Source organism: Chaetodon auriga, chromosome 13 (genome assembly GCF_051107435.1).
Source record: "Chaetodon auriga isolate fChaAug3 chromosome 13, fChaAug3.hap1, whole genome shotgun sequence".
Lineage (NCBI taxonomy): Eukaryota > Metazoa > Chordata > Actinopteri > Chaetodontiformes > Chaetodontidae > Chaetodon > Chaetodon auriga.
The window spans coordinates 22846677-22862122 of NC_135086.1; the positions used below are offsets into that span (position 1 = coordinate 22846677).

Consider the following 15446-nt stretch of genomic DNA (forward strand, 5'->3'; position numbering starts at 1 on the left):
CAGATGTCTGAGCTAAACAGCGGGACGAGGGTTGTAGTCCAGGGTTTTGCCAGTCACTTGGGTTCCACAGAGGCACACCCCTTGCTCCTCATTCCCAGCCATGGAGCCTCTTGCAGAGGTAAGACACTCTGCTGACTCACCCCCACCCCCCTCTGATCTGTCTGTCTTCTGCTGGCTGTGTCTTTGTGTTGGTAACCAAAATGTGTGTGTTGGTGTGGGTTTGGACATGACTTAATAACTGAAAAGCTACAACGAAAACACACCAGAGCTTCCTTTACTCTGAACCTCAAAGTACTGTGTGCACTAGGCTCAGACAGGACACAGACAGGAATGGTGAGCAGGGCTTGAAAATGTGGGAGTAGGGGTGAAGGTTAGGCTAGCTGGGCCTGTAGGTGAGCTCGACTGGCACTTCCTCTCCTCTCAGCAGGAGATGCTAGAAATATGAAATATGCAATCAAGATAATGACAAAGACACAACAACTTAACATTTTTAAGAGGCACTTCAGCCGTTTCATTATGATCAACATGATGCATTCATCAAAACCCTGCTCCATGTCAAAAATGCAACTAAATAATACCTAAAATACCAGATATTTCCAAAATCAACATACGTGCCACTTAGATGGAAACTAATAGTGATGTGAAGGTTAAATTACAACATGAGATGGCAGTGTTACTGGATAAGCCATGATGCAGGAAAAACAGAGGAACAATTTCAGCAGCTGTAAAGTTAAAATCCTGATGCAGTTTTCCGTTTAATGCTTCATCAGCAATAATGAGACTGCTGACAATGCATTAACGTATATGGTAAAATGCACATAAACAAATACACAGCAGGTTAATTTGATGACATCATCATGTTGCATATGTGATTAATTTCCACCTGATTAGTGTAACAAGCACCATTTAAAAGGGGGAGAAAAATACAAAGCTGTCTATTGTAAACGCTCATCAAATAGCAACATGCACATTAATAGCAGATATTAAAATACCATTATTAATGCTTTTATGATGCACTGTCAGGCAATGTTTGGAAACAGAACTTGTGTGTAGTCAGTAAAAATGTCATTGTTAAACTACATTTCATCATTGATATGAAGTGCAACTCAGCCCTTTTGTCTGTGTATAGTGCCCAAACAGTGGCTGTGTGCATGCACTGCTACTGTGTTTGTAGGTGTTAAGCTGTGAGATGTCAACCTGAAACCTTGATTTTGATTTCACAGTCATTCTGTTTGTTGTATGTTTAGTTTTCTATCTGCAGTTTCTCATGTCCGATTTTCCTCATGTTTACTATTTGCCTCAAGCAGTTTCTAATGTTTATCTTGACGGTGTTTGTTTACTGCCAAACATGAAGTTTAAACATGTATCTATTACCATGTGTATCATGCCAGAGACATGTAAACTCACACAGCACAGCATGTTTTTTTATTCACCAACTAAGTATGACAAAGTTTACTGGATGATCCTGAAACATGATCCTGATAAGAGAACTAGCTGTCGACTTAAGCCTCATGAAGCATGGCCTTATTTGCACTGAAGTTATACAAGCAGAGGGTGGCTTGTCTTTTGGATAGAAAGAATTTCAAAGTGCACACACACTTGTGGCATAAGGACATAAGCTCCAAAGTGACAGTGTCGATATAGGACACAGTAAACTTTGCCTCAATCAATCACTCCTCAGGTTCATGGTTGCAATAGAGCTGCTGCCGCTTCCTCCAGCTATTTCTGGAAATCTCTGCTTGCTCCCAGGCATGCTGTAGTCATTCCAGGATATCATAGGTTTTACTCTAGTAGTGAGTTGTACTAACTACAGTATACGTTCATAGGAAGGTGCTGAAGGGATGGAGTGGCATCTGCACCATTGTCTGTGTTACAACAAGTAGGTTTACAGCCATGCTGGTGACACTGTTTGGCATCAGCAGGCTAACAACACTCGTAATGACAGACTAACCTGCTGATGTTAAGCAGATATAATTTTTATACCCTGTTCACCATTTTATGACAGCATGATAAAACTTGCTTATCAGCAATAAAGACAAAATACAGCAGAGGCAGATGGGAATATCATACTGTACCTTTGCAGGGATTTGGCTTTAAACCAAATACTGCACAAATTCAATGAAAAGTCGCTAGATGAAAAGTCAGGGGATTTCATCGTAGTCCATTCAACAATGGAGAAATTTCACTCAAATGCATAAGTGTTAATCTCATGGTGGCGCTAGAAGACAAGTCTAAGACTAATTAGGATTCATCCTTTGGATTCATGGCAATCCATCTAATAGCTACTGAGAAATTTCAGTCTGGACCAAAGTGATGGACTGACCTACAGACCGACCTCGACCGAATCTGTAACATCCAGTCAGTAATATTCTATAATCTTCTTTGTACAAAATAACCAATCAGACGTGCCAGCACTATTACTGTTCACTCAGGTGCTCTCCTGCTTCTGTCTACAGTCCAACAGTCCAGCAATATAGAATGCAGCATCTAATATCTGGATGAACCATCTGTGATGTCCCATCACTGAAGAGCTTTCTGATCCATCAACCTCTGTCAAAGACTAGGCTCAGACCCCTGAATCTTCCAAAATCACTGTCTAGGTTGGGAAGTCTTCCAAGTGCTCATTTGGGGCCTTCATTTCTTCATTTTTGCTGGGAATAGCTTCATAAATAACCTGATTGTTTCCAGATTTGAGGTTGCTTAAAATCCGTGTTCCACAGATTTTCCATGGTTGTCCATGCATAGCTTTTGCCACAGGCTGCCAATTCTTAATTGACAATACCTCTTCACTGACTCTTTACTCAGTTGTGGCAACCAGACTCTGAACGCTTCCTCCCATCAATGCTGACATCTACCAACAGGTTCTTGGCTTGCTGCCATAACATGCACCAGCCAACCTGTCGACACTCCTTACAGCTGCCTCTACAACCAGACACAGTCAGTTCCACCAAACTATTTCTAACTTGTGCCAGAATACAGACAAGACTTGTTTAGCTGCAAATGAAAGGACTTTCCTCCAGATGTTGCAATTGTTTTCCTCTGCAATAAGCTATTACCTCGACATGATCTTGTCATTGACAAAGAAAAAATGCTGTCCACACAAAGCTGCTAGCCTGCCCCCATCAAAGGTGCATTTCAGCCACTCCAGAACTGAATTTTTTTCATGTTATATGGGTATTCAACACAGGTTGAAATAGGAAACAAGACACTGTGGTTCAAGGAGCAGTTCGTTTACTTATTGAAATCATTTTTGTTCAGCTGAAACAGTGACTGCATGCAGTTTTTCAAAGGCCGAAACTCTTGGATGTGACTATCTTGTAACAAGATACAATCTGACATGAGCTAACCACAGCATCAGTCAAATAAAAGGATATGACTTACCACCCAGAATCAGGAAGTAAACATGACTGTTCAAATCTCTGATAGCTGTGTAAGGCTGCTGTGGAGCAGCAGACCTTCAGAACCGCCAAACATGGAGGGGGTCACTGCAGAGCTGTGTGTAGAGTTAATGCAGTCTTCAATGCATAAACTATGGCCTTGGGAACTGTTGATATACTTGCTGTCCCAGGTGCCTTTATTCGAGATTGACCAGGAGGAGAATGAAGAAGAGGATGTTCTCTCAATGAAGAGCAGAGGTAAGAAGAGAAGATTGTGAGTGTATTGCTTGACGATAGCTCCTTTTGCGTTCCATGCGCCATACAATTTCTGCCACTCATAGTATGATGTATGTGCACAGTAGAGGAACCCTATCAGAAATAGTTTGATATTGACCAGTTTGATATTGACCTGGCAGCAGTGACAACGTGTAAACAAACCCCAACCTGACTGATCTGATTATGAAAGCACATGCTGATGTCCATCCCAAATGCAAACTCACAACATTTAACATCATTATTGCCAACAAGGTTGTCGACATTTGGTTTTAACATCATCTTTCTCTGTAACGGTCTTATCGTGTGTTTCCAATCCTTTATTTCTAGGTGCATATGCAACACATGCTCTTGCGCCCCCTGCAGGCACAGACCCTGATAGATTCATATACATGAACTTCATGAAGAGTCACTGCTGCTACGATGCCATTCCTACGAGCTCTAAACTGGTCATTTTTGACACAACGCTTCAGGTATGCAACTTTTTCGTTTAGTTAAGTTCCCTTTTTTGACAGCAAAAGACACAGAATGTTTTTGGGCTGTAATTATTGAAAAAAATGTTTGTGTGTTTTTTTTTTGCTAGGTGAAGAAGGCTTTCTTTGCCCTGGTGGCTAATGGTGTGAGGGCCGCACCACTGTGGGACAGCAAGCTTAAGTGTTTTGTGGGTGAGCCATAATACATCTCAATCTACAGTATATGTCAGTCTCTGTGTCTCTGCAGACACTCATTAGAGGTGTTCAGTCCATTTTTCTTTTTTCTTTTTCTTTTTTTCTAAAATTAAAACATTTTGAACATCTTAAGCAATCTGGTTCTTATTTTCAATATTATGGTCATCATTAGAAGATTTTACTCATCAGTCTCATTGCAGAGATTAGGGTTTTAAACAAGTCCAATTTAACACAGTGATCTAAATCCCTTACTTGGAAATTTGAATGAAATAATAACTTGTTTTAATCCTGTTTCAACTCCACATTTATAAGAGAGGAATGTGGCTAAGTCATCATGCAAGTTTTTAACTTATTAATTAATTAATGTTAGTTAAATTAATGTAACTAACATCAGTAAAAACCAAGAAAACCAATATGTTTAAATGCAATCTGAGTCTAATTTTTGAAGCATCTTGCATTTCACGGCCGTGTGACCTACATTAGGTTCCTTCCCACAGTTCTGGAGGCTAGGTCTCCGGGTTCAGGTTTCCCAGCTGTGGATAGGTGGTTTCACATGATCCAGGTGCAGTTTATGTGCTCACATTTAGAGGAAAGCAGGTCAGGGACAAGAAGTTTGTGTTACATGGCAAACGCTGTCAACTCACCGAACATGCAGGACTGATCATCTCACACTTAACAGCCTGGTCTGTAGGCGTTCAGTTTCTGCTTGTCATAGAAATGTCAACAGCTTTAAACATGCATGTCAAGTAGGGGTGCCATGCAAGCCAAAATTCACAGGCACAATCAGAGCGGGGGGCACAGGCATCCTTTCCCAGAATTCTGCAACATTTATCTTACAAATCAAAATTCAACCCTGATTCCATAAAAGTTTGGACACTGTGTAAAACATAAATCAAACAGAATGTGATCATCTGCTAATCTTTTTTGACATCTACTCAATTGAAAACTTCATTGATTTTTCAAAATATAGCTGAAATATCTGCTTATTCTGAATTTGATGCAGCAACAAGTTTCAAACAAGTTGGGACAGGAGCAACTAAAGACTGGGAAAGATGTGGAATGCTCCAAAAACACCTGTTTGGAACAATCCACAGGTAAACAGGTTCATTGGTAACAGGCAGGTGATAGTAACGCTCAGTCGTTCACAAGTAAGGAGGGAGGCTCACCACTTTGTGAAGACATGATTGTATGAAGGATATTTGGTCAAAAGTTCATTTGCAAATAATTGCTTTCTGTTTTCATTTATGTCACATGGTGTCCCAGCTTTTTGGAATTGTGTTTGTAAGATCCATGTAAACAAGCTAATTTTAATGTTAGCTTTAGAGCTGCACCTCAAATGTGAATGATTTGAGTCATCAGTCAGAGAAGCCTCTAAGTTGACTGACTCAGTGTACACAGACAAACATAAAGCGACAGTATGTCGGGCTGTAAACATTTACAAACCAAGTCTCAAACTGACCTACTTACAAAACTAACTGTGATGGAGACTGTGTGACAGAGAACAGTGTGACTCATTTTTATACATCCTTTCTTCAAAGTGCAGCATTCATAATGTCATGTAAGCACGAAACTTTGGCGGATAAAAATTACTGTTGTTGCTAATGACTGCTGATAAACCCATGTTTGATGTTTCTAATGTGCCTGTGTGTGTGTGTGTGTGTGTGTGTGTGTGTGTGTGTGTATGTGTATGTGTCTGTGTCTGTGTCTGTGTCTGTGTCTTTGCAGGTATGCTGACCATCACTGACTTCATCAACATTCTCCATCGTTACTACAAGTCTCCTCTGGTGAGCTGTGCCTCTGAATGGTATCTTTGTGTTTAACATTTGCAGCAAATAAGCACATACAGCAGGAGAATAAGTCGGTTGTATGCCTGTGGCCATTTTGGTATTGTTTTTTCATGATAAAAATACGTTTAATAATAATAATTTTATTTGTATGTAGTAATATAGCAATAAAAAGCACGGCAAACAAAAAATTTTTTTTATCACAATACAATACAGTATTAACAATGATTCCACCAAAGTTCATCCAAATTAAAGGCAAATAGCAAAAGATTTCTTGTGGGACGCTTTAGAAACATGCAATGCACCACAGTGGTGTCACATGTCAAATTAGCCATTATCCTAAAAAAAATCCCAGGGAAATCCCAGGAGTCATTGAGATTTGACAGAGGACCATCACAGTCTGAGGACCATCACATGTGCTTTGATTTGTCTGCAGGTTCAGATCTATGAGCTGGAAGAACACAAGATTGAGACATGGAGAGGTCTGTACAACACAAACAGTTACTTGTGTAGTGCCGAAAGCACTGACTAATAACACAATGATTCTATTTCTTTGAAATAAAAACAAAAATCTGTAGTACATTTGGTTTTGGTTGTTTGTGTTAATAACTTGTGTTTCTCTCTGCTGGCAGAAATTTATCTACACTCAGTCAACAGACTGATCAGCATCACTCCTGACTGCAGGTGAAAACCAGCCTGTCAAATAAGTCATTTAACTCAGGGTCATAGCAGGAGACCCACAGCAGCTGTAACTCCTTTCTTGTCCATTTAAATAGTGTATTATTGTGAATGACTAGCATTTGTTGTACAAAAGATGTACAGGAGCCTTAGACTTTTAGCCTTAAGCTCAACGGGCAGCTTTCCTGCTCTCCATCAGCAGGATGCACTGACCTCAAACCAGTGTTAAGACTTCTCTATAGTGTGAGCTGTTGCATGAGCTCTTAGCACTGTTTGAAAGCCATAGATGAAAGCGCACCAAATCTTATTATTCCATCTCACATTCCACAGACGTGATTATTATCATCCTGAATCATGAGTGTTACTGTCTCCTCAGTCTGTTTGATGCCATCTACTCCTTGTTGAAGAATAAGATACACCGGCTGCCAGTCATCGACCCGGCATCAGGAAACGTCCTCCACATCCTCACTCACAAACGCATCCTCAAGTTCCTCCACATCTTTGTAAGATGTCTTCCCTTTGTAATGCTTCTCTGAAGGCATCAGAGAATTTTCAGAATCATTTCTTAATGCCATATTAAACACTGGATTCTGAAAATGTCCCCGAAATAGAAATAAAAAATGGAGACCTGCTACATCTGTGCCTTAGAAAAAAAAAAAGGATCTATATTTCACATTAAAAAAAGAAACATTTCCTTTAATTCTAATTGATAGAAATTAAGAACTGAATCACTGAGTTCAATTGTTGTCTGTATGATTTTTTTTTAATTGATTTTTAAATATTTGTGTACTAGTTGTCTTTCCTCCCTCCCCTGCAGGGATCTATGATTCCTAAACCCAGGTTTCTTCAAAAGCGGATCAGTGAGGTGGCGATCGGTACCTTCAAACAGATTGCAACAGTCCAGGAATCAGCCTCTGTCTACGACGCACTGACCACTTTTGTAGAGAGAAGAGTGTCCGCTCTGCCTGTAGTCAATGAGCAAGGTAATCCAACATCACACTTACATTTGTCAGTTTAATGGAAAAGGGTAAAGCGTGTTGTTTTATGCGTTAGAATCACAGTTTAATAAATGGAGAGTTTCGTTCCAAAACACTTTGGATCCACTTTGGAGCCCTGCACATTCACATTCAGGCCAGCAGCAATAATCAATAACCAAGAGTTGATGCCATTTTTTATTGTTTGTTTCTGGTGTTGAAAGTTTTCTTGGTCTGTACGTCTCTCTCCTCTGTAGGTAAAGTGGTGGCACTGTACTCCAGGTTTGATGTCATTGTAAGTTAATTTCATTCATTCTACATCACTGCAACTTTGTTAGCCGAGACAATAGTACTCATATAAATCTTATGTTCAGTCAAATAGATTTATGTTTCATTTTCTTTTTTTCACTGTGCCCAACAAGAGTTTGATCAAACAAACTGTACTAAATCCAGAAAAAAAAAACAAATTCATGTGAAAGAACAATTTCAAGTCCTCAAATTACTGCACAACACAATAATTAATCTCGTAAACATTTACTTTGAGTCCACAAGAGTTCAATTAAAGAACTTAAAGTTATAACAGTTTGTTTAACAGTAATAAAAAGATCTGCACCAGTAGCAGGTGCTCCTAGTGACAACATGTTAAACCAACTGCTGGTGGCAGAGCAACATTGTTTTTTCTTTTTTTCCATCATTCAGAACCTCGCAGCCCAGAAAAACTACAACAACCTGAACATGACGATGCGGGAGGCCATCATCTCCAGAGCCTGCTGGGTGGAGGGAGTCCTCAAGTGTTACCCGTATGAAACGCTGGAGACCATCATCGACCGCATCGCAAAGGCTGAGGTAACACGTGTGCTGCAGTCTGACAGGATTTTTTTTTTCAGCATAGATCATACTACTACGACCCGCAAGCTAATGGTCAAGTATGCTTTTATATGATGTTTGAGAATTGTTATTTGCACCAAATCATGCATTTGTGTAACAGCCCCTGAATTCAAGATGAATCAACATTTTACACGCAGAGGAAAGACAGGGCTTTTGATACACAACTACTCTGACACAGGATCAGAGCGTTAAAAATGTGTTTTTTATTCCCCTGTGTTTTTAACTCTGTCAGACTGTTTCCAGAGTATTTCCATCTGCTGTTCTGGACTGTAACCTTTTCTTTCTCTGTCTTCTCTTTCTCACCTCCATTACCTTACAGAAGTTATCAGTGATGATTAATTTTGTCTGATAAGGCACAGTAACCAAGTCCCATTGGGTTTTTCTGTCAGGTGCATCGTTTGGTGTTGGTTGACAGTGACGATGTGGTGAGAGGGATTGTTTCTCTATCTGACCTTCTTCAAGCCCTGGTTCTCACTCCTGCAGGTATTGATGCACTGTACTCCTAACTCCACTCCTTCAATTCATCCCTTGCTCTTTCTCTCAGTCCCCCGATTATCTGTCCATCTACCTATGTGCCTTCAAGTCCTCGAAAGCTTCCTGCTGCTTCTGGCGACCTATGCTCCTTCTCCTGTCAATGCTCATGCTCCTACTGAACAAACTCTTATTCATCCGTTTCATCCTCCTGAAGACGATGAGGGTCTTTCTTCTTGTGCTGTTAAATTTTCTGACATCAAACTTCCAACTCTGCCAGTTTCCTCCCTGTATGAAATCTCCTGATCATTTCATCTATCCATCTTGTACTTCTACCGAGATCAGCCTTTGAAATCTTTTCAGAAGTTCTGCTGCTAACCGTTTCCTCTGCTCTTTCAAAATCAACCACCGCATCAAGAACCTCATGCTCCTCCAAAGTCCTTATATTTCTTCTGAAACTCTCATTTGAAGCAATGTTCCCAGAGACACATCCTAACCCTGGAAAATAAACAGAAGCTCCCTGCAAACCCTCTGTCCAGCCAAAACAACTATTGAAGACTTAAACTTCCAATCCAACTTCAAATCCAGATCAGTTACCTCAACCAAAATCCTGTGATCCTTCCCACCAACCAAGCAGTTTTCTTATCCTCTACCTACTGACACCAACCCTCCACACCTTCCCCCAAACATGCCTCTTTCACCAGTCATCCGCCACCTTCATGCTACAGTTCGTCCTCCACATCCCAGGTAGGAAGCCCAACCTAAGCTGCCAATGGCTGCCTGTCTGAACTTGCATCTTGCAGGGTCTCACTGCTGCCTGTTGTGGTTCTTCTGTAGATTCTCCAAAAGGGCAAACTGAGGGGGCGTTGCTACCCATGTAGTTATGGCATCTATCTTGATCTGTTTTAGCAAAACAATTAAAGAAAACACATTGTCAGCACACCTGTGCCTTGTTCACAACTTCCTTTCAATTCAGCATATATTAATCTGTTACTTACTATACATATTAAGGTAGTGACTCTCAAATCATACACAGTACTGTCAAGGTACCCACATACTGTGATTTTAATCTGAATGTTGTACCATTCCCACCCACCTCTGGTTTAGTCTGCTGACATGCTATCTGCAACCAGATAATCACATTAATGATATGAGTGGAGACAAATTGTCTGTATTCATGTCATTAATGTGATGGTAAAATAGAATGTTTAGTTATGAGCATGTGTGAGAAAGTTCTGATTCCTCACCTGACACACTCCAAAGCCATCTGATGATTTTTGTCTAAACTGAATCTCAAGAGTTTTGAAGTATTTTGTGTTTTGGGAATTACAGTGATGACCCAGAGGGTCGATTGATTTACTTTAGTTAGCCATCTGTGTAGCTGTCTGTCTTACTCCAGACTCCAGATGTGGTTAGGTCAGGCTTCTCCTGGTATCAGACCCTGTCTCCCACCATTGGCTTTTTTCCATTCCTGCAATTTTTTTAATCATTTACACATCAAATAACTACACTAAATTATTGCAACAGTTGAGGTTCAAAGTTCATTCCAACTTTGGCAAACAGCAGTTGAGAAAACAAACTCTGCACATTAGTGCTCTCAAAAGTGTTTGACTATATGATATGATCTTCCTCAGCAGACAGAATAGGGCTGCAACTAACTCAAGTTTTAGCTCTAAGTCATAGTTTGCCAGGTTCTCACAGATTAGATATTCCTCTTTAGGATTCCTAATCCATGTTGGTTTAAAGCTGAATAACTGGACCATCTCCATCTGCTGATGAGGATCATGTGATATGATCGAGATGTTTTCTCAAATACAAGTTGATTAACATGTTAGGCTGAAGACCTTACAAGACAAGCCTGCGTTATCACTCCTTTCAGCATGTCATTACAGTATGTGGCATTTACATCATACCAGATTTAGCCTAAATACAAGTGGCCATCTTGGAGGAACCATTTGCACAAGTGGGATGTTCAATGTCCAGATTTGCTCCAGTGGTGGTTACATCTGCTCCCTGAAGTCAGTCAATTAGTTTATCAAATGTCATGACCAAAAAGGGATGCAGTCAATAATCGTATTTCAGAGCTGTCCAATAATGTAAACGCTGGATTATGTATACAATATTCCACTTTTTCTGGTTCCTCTGATTTGATGTGAACATGGCTTTGAGTGTCAGCCTTAGTGAAGCAGTCTATAGCATTAGACTGTGTGCTTAAGTGCTTGTTGTTGAATAGATTCTAGATTTTATGTTGAGAATGTGTTTTAAATTGTAGAAGATAGTGCTCCTCAGTTATCTGACAACACCACAAATTTCCACCTGTCGCAAAGTGACAAAAGTGAGGTTTTAGCCCTGAAAGGTAAACTTGGTATCAGAATGAAAAAGTTTTCCTCTTTTCTTGTTAAGTTTCTCATTTCATCTTTTCCAGATATTTATGAGCGATCATGCTGTCAAGACTGAAGAAAACAAGATGGAGGTTGTTCACATAAAACATGACTGAGGTGGCAAAGTCGATGAGAGGTTAGCGGAGCAGGACTGCGGCTCCAGAGCAAGCGGAAATGGAAACAGGTCCTCTATGAGCACCAATAATGTGCCCTTTAGCAAAGCTTTTTATCCCCAACTGATGCTGCTCAGTGGTCGCCAGTAGACGAGTGTGTTAGTGTGGGGAAGCTACCAGTGTTGAACTATATCATGAGTGTGGCTGGAAAACGGCGTCAAGTTGATGGTGCACATCCAGAGACTTTTAAACTGACCTTGACTAAAGCATCAAATCTGAAGTTATTTTGCTAATTGCATTACTTGTGAATTCAGTTGTTGATACAATGATATGATAAAAAAGTGATGTTATGTTTAATGGTTTGCACTTAACTTTCTGGTCTTAGAATGATTACGGATTAGTCATTCATTTATTGAAAATATTGATTCATGGAATTATGATCACGTTTTTGTAAATACACTGTGGAAAAAAAAGAATAAGTGAGTTAGTGGTTAGAGGGAACTGCAAGTACTTGGTGTCAGAGACATAATTGTTTTTATTTTTTTTGCAATAAGGCACTTAAGTTTTGAAATAGTGAATAACATTCAAAGGGGATTCATACTGTATGAATAACAGTGTAACAATGGGGTAATACCATGGTAATTACAAATATAATAGCCTTGTCACATGTTGGTAATGGATAGTGAATTTTGAGAATGGAAAAAAACAGATGATAAGAAGATCAGCTATGTCCTCTAACTGTTTTGGCAATAATATCTATTATAGTATTTATTATGCTAAACACCAGATCATTTCCTGGAAACACATATGGTGGTTTCAGAGTATAAAAAACATGAATCATGGCTGTAAAATATGTACATTAAAAAAAACACCTGTTTCATTTCAAGTTATTTTTGAGATTCAATACAACTTAAGAGCATATTCAGCATCACCCTCTGACTTTATGTTGACAAGTCAGAATGTGATCAAAATATACTGACCTTGCATTAAGTTTGGTCAGAATTGAAGTTTAGACATGTGTAACATGAGTGGAGTCCAGCTGACATATCACAGTATGAAGTCCACTGTGGCAGGTGGTGAGACAGCTGATGATAAGAGCATGAGTGTGTCTGGGAGCCTGCTGATCCTCCCTGACTGACAGCGTGTGACTGCTGTGTTTACCAGGGGTGGTGTTGTTAACTCTGCCAGTTTCGTACATCCTGGTCATGTGATGAACAGTGTACTACACACAACAACACACACACACACACACACACACACACACACACACACACACACACACACACACACACACACACAGCTCCGCTTCTGCTCGTATCTACTTAAAAGACAGATGACAACTGATGGAAATTATTGTTATTCTTTTAATTATAACATAATCAATACTACTGCTGCTACCAACAGTACTCAGAGTACTACTAATATAGTTTCTATTATTATTGTAATCACTTCTCATACCATACCACTAGCGCTACAGCTGAGAGCAGCTGTACTTCTATAACAGTGTAATATGATATAAAAGAACACAAAAAAACAGTCAAAATAACAAAGCAAATTCAAAGTGTGCTATATTTGGAGATTCTCTGGCTCTTGAACTTTCCAGAAGGTAATCAAGAAAAAAAATCAATAAGGAGCTTCATCAACTGCATGCTCCTTCTGCTTTGCAGCTTCATCCTCTGAACAAACAGTTCAACTGCCAATCACCTAGTCTGGCTCAACACTTTACCTTAGCGTCTAACTCTGACTATATGAGCCAACATATGCAGACAGGATGCAGTGGTGCGTATCCAGCTGCCGGAGCTGAAAACTGACTTCTGACTGCAGCAATGGAGGACAAACCAAGGTAGGAGACCAGCTCTACCCTTTGATTACAGCAGTGGGCCATGATACATTCAACAGGGTAATTTTGTCTTTCACTGTGGTTGAATTTTTAAACCTTTCAAACCTGTACTGAATGTGTGTAAAGTATGTTCTCACATGTAGTTTTGTTTCTTTGATCCAGACTAAAGACAGTTGTTAACAATACGAGTCTTTCAAAGCTTCAAAGACTGGACAGGTTCACACTGCTGTAAATGAAGCAGTGCAGTGTGTCAGCATCTGATAAGCCTTAAACTCACACACTATATGACATGTATCACTTGGACTGGATTTGCTGGACCTGTAGCAATATTACTGAGCGCCTAATGCAGTGCTGTTTTCAGTCTGAACACCTGCTCAGGGAAAATCAAGACGATTCCAAATCCCAAACTATTTTGAAGACTGAAAAGTGACGGCATTGATCCATTAAATTAATACTTCAATTCCCCTCCATTCAGCTTGTTGTTCCATCACTTGGTTGTTTGACCTTGATTTTGTGTTATCTCAATGAGTCTGGAACCTAATAGTGGCTCAATACAAATGTTGCTTTGTAATCATGTCCATTGTCACCACATACACTGAGAATGAACAGTTCCGCAAAGTGGATTCTGGATTTTTCAGTTAGAGAGGACTTTATTTTAAGAATTCTCATCTAGTTAATTGAACTTTTGTGTAGTAAACCATCCAGACAAATTATTATTCAAAAGCAAAGTACTTTTATACACTGTTAAAATGTGTTTGGAAGGGATCCTTAATTCAACTTGTGTTTACATTTTTCTGTTGTATGGGTGGGCCAACAAGGAGTCCTGTTGTCCTCCAGTGTAAAGGCTTTTCCACACATGAGGTGTGTCTGCTATGTTTCTGAGCCATCCATCTCACAGACAAAACAGAGTTTAATCAAAACTCTACAGAAGCCATTGCTTGCATTTTGTTAGTGTCTTTTTAGGCTTCATGTCTTCTGTTTTCTGCTCACAACTACAATAGCTGATGGAGGGCTAAAGTTGCTGTGAGTAGCCTGCTAAGGTGCTGCTAAAATGCTCAAAAATAAGCAACCTGTTTGTTATTTATTATGACATGTTCTCCTCTATTCTGTAGTGTCATGTTACAGAGCTCTAAAAGTTCAAGAAGTTCAGTATAATGATGATCTCCATTCATGTTAGATAAGAAAAAGGACCACTAGAGAAAAGGAAAGTAGACAATGTGTCCTTCACCACAGTATGATGGGGGAATGGAGATGTGCTTTTCCCTTGTAAAAATATGTCCACTAATGATGGCAGCACATCTTCCCATCATGTGCTGTGGCAGCACATATCCCTCTATTCTCTTGCTGCCTGTCGTCATTGCTGCTGGCTACAGTCCAGCTGCTGTCTCAGCTTGTGGTTATCTAAAGCACCCTGAAGCACCGTGCAGGATGACTTGGCTTTCAGTATTCAGATGCTCTGTATTTCAGTTCAGGATAACAGATAAACAGACCTATCAAATGAATAACTTCACTGTCAGTCCTTTCAAATTTATGATTAGAACTCTTGATCATAATCTAATAAATCAGCGTGAAGCCTAAAAGAGGTCCAGCTCAAATGAACACTGAAATAAAATTTCAGACCTTTTAAAACTATTTCATACTCAGCAACAGGTGAATCAGGTATTGTCTGTGTAGCTGATATGTCTTATTCCTCTGTGCCAGTACATATGGACCCCTGGCTAAAAATAGTCCTCTGAGTGCCACAGAGGAGAGCAGATGTACTCTTTAATTAGTGCTGTCTATCACTGCTCCCACCCTTAAAAAATGAAGTACAGGAGAAAACACAGCTAAGTTCAAATCCTCTTAAGACAGCGTGTGAATTGCTCTTAAATAGAACGAGGCCTAACGAAACCACAAACCAACACTGGAACCACAGCAAGTTAAACAGTGAGAGAAATAAGATCTAAATATTTTCTTTAGAACAAGGACATGGGAGCTGAGCTGGACTGTCAGGTTTGTG

The 15446-nt window shown here is 39.8% G+C and overlaps 1 protein-coding gene across 1 annotated transcript; it reads left to right on the forward strand.

Annotated features, from left to right (window-relative positions):
- Positions 1-11747, forward strand: prkag3b (protein kinase, AMP-activated, gamma 3b non-catalytic subunit). Its single transcript, XM_076746858.1, has 13 exons — positions 1-118; positions 3569-3635; positions 3981-4123; positions 4234-4315; positions 6044-6102; positions 6539-6584; positions 6735-6786; positions 7157-7283; positions 7598-7763; positions 8012-8049; positions 8454-8600; positions 9032-9125; positions 11539-11747. Exons 1-13 carry the CDS (start codon positions 101-103, stop codon positions 11568-11570), a joined length of 1071 nt encoding a protein of 356 aa, XP_076602973.1. The 5' UTR covers positions 1-100; the 3' UTR covers positions 11571-11747.
- Positions 11748-15446: the final 3699 nt, after the last annotated feature.

Bases quoted from the DNA above. Each gene is read 5' to 3' on its own strand.
- prkag3b (XM_076746858.1), top strand. The intron at 6,585-6,734 runs GTCTGTACAACA...CTCTGCTGGCAG, and splicing joins CAAGATTGAGACATGGAGAG to AAATTTATCTACACTCAGTC. The intron at 8,601-9,031 runs GTAACACGTGTG...TTTTTCTGTCAG, and splicing joins ACCGCATCGCAAAGGCTGAG to GTGCATCGTTTGGTGTTGGT.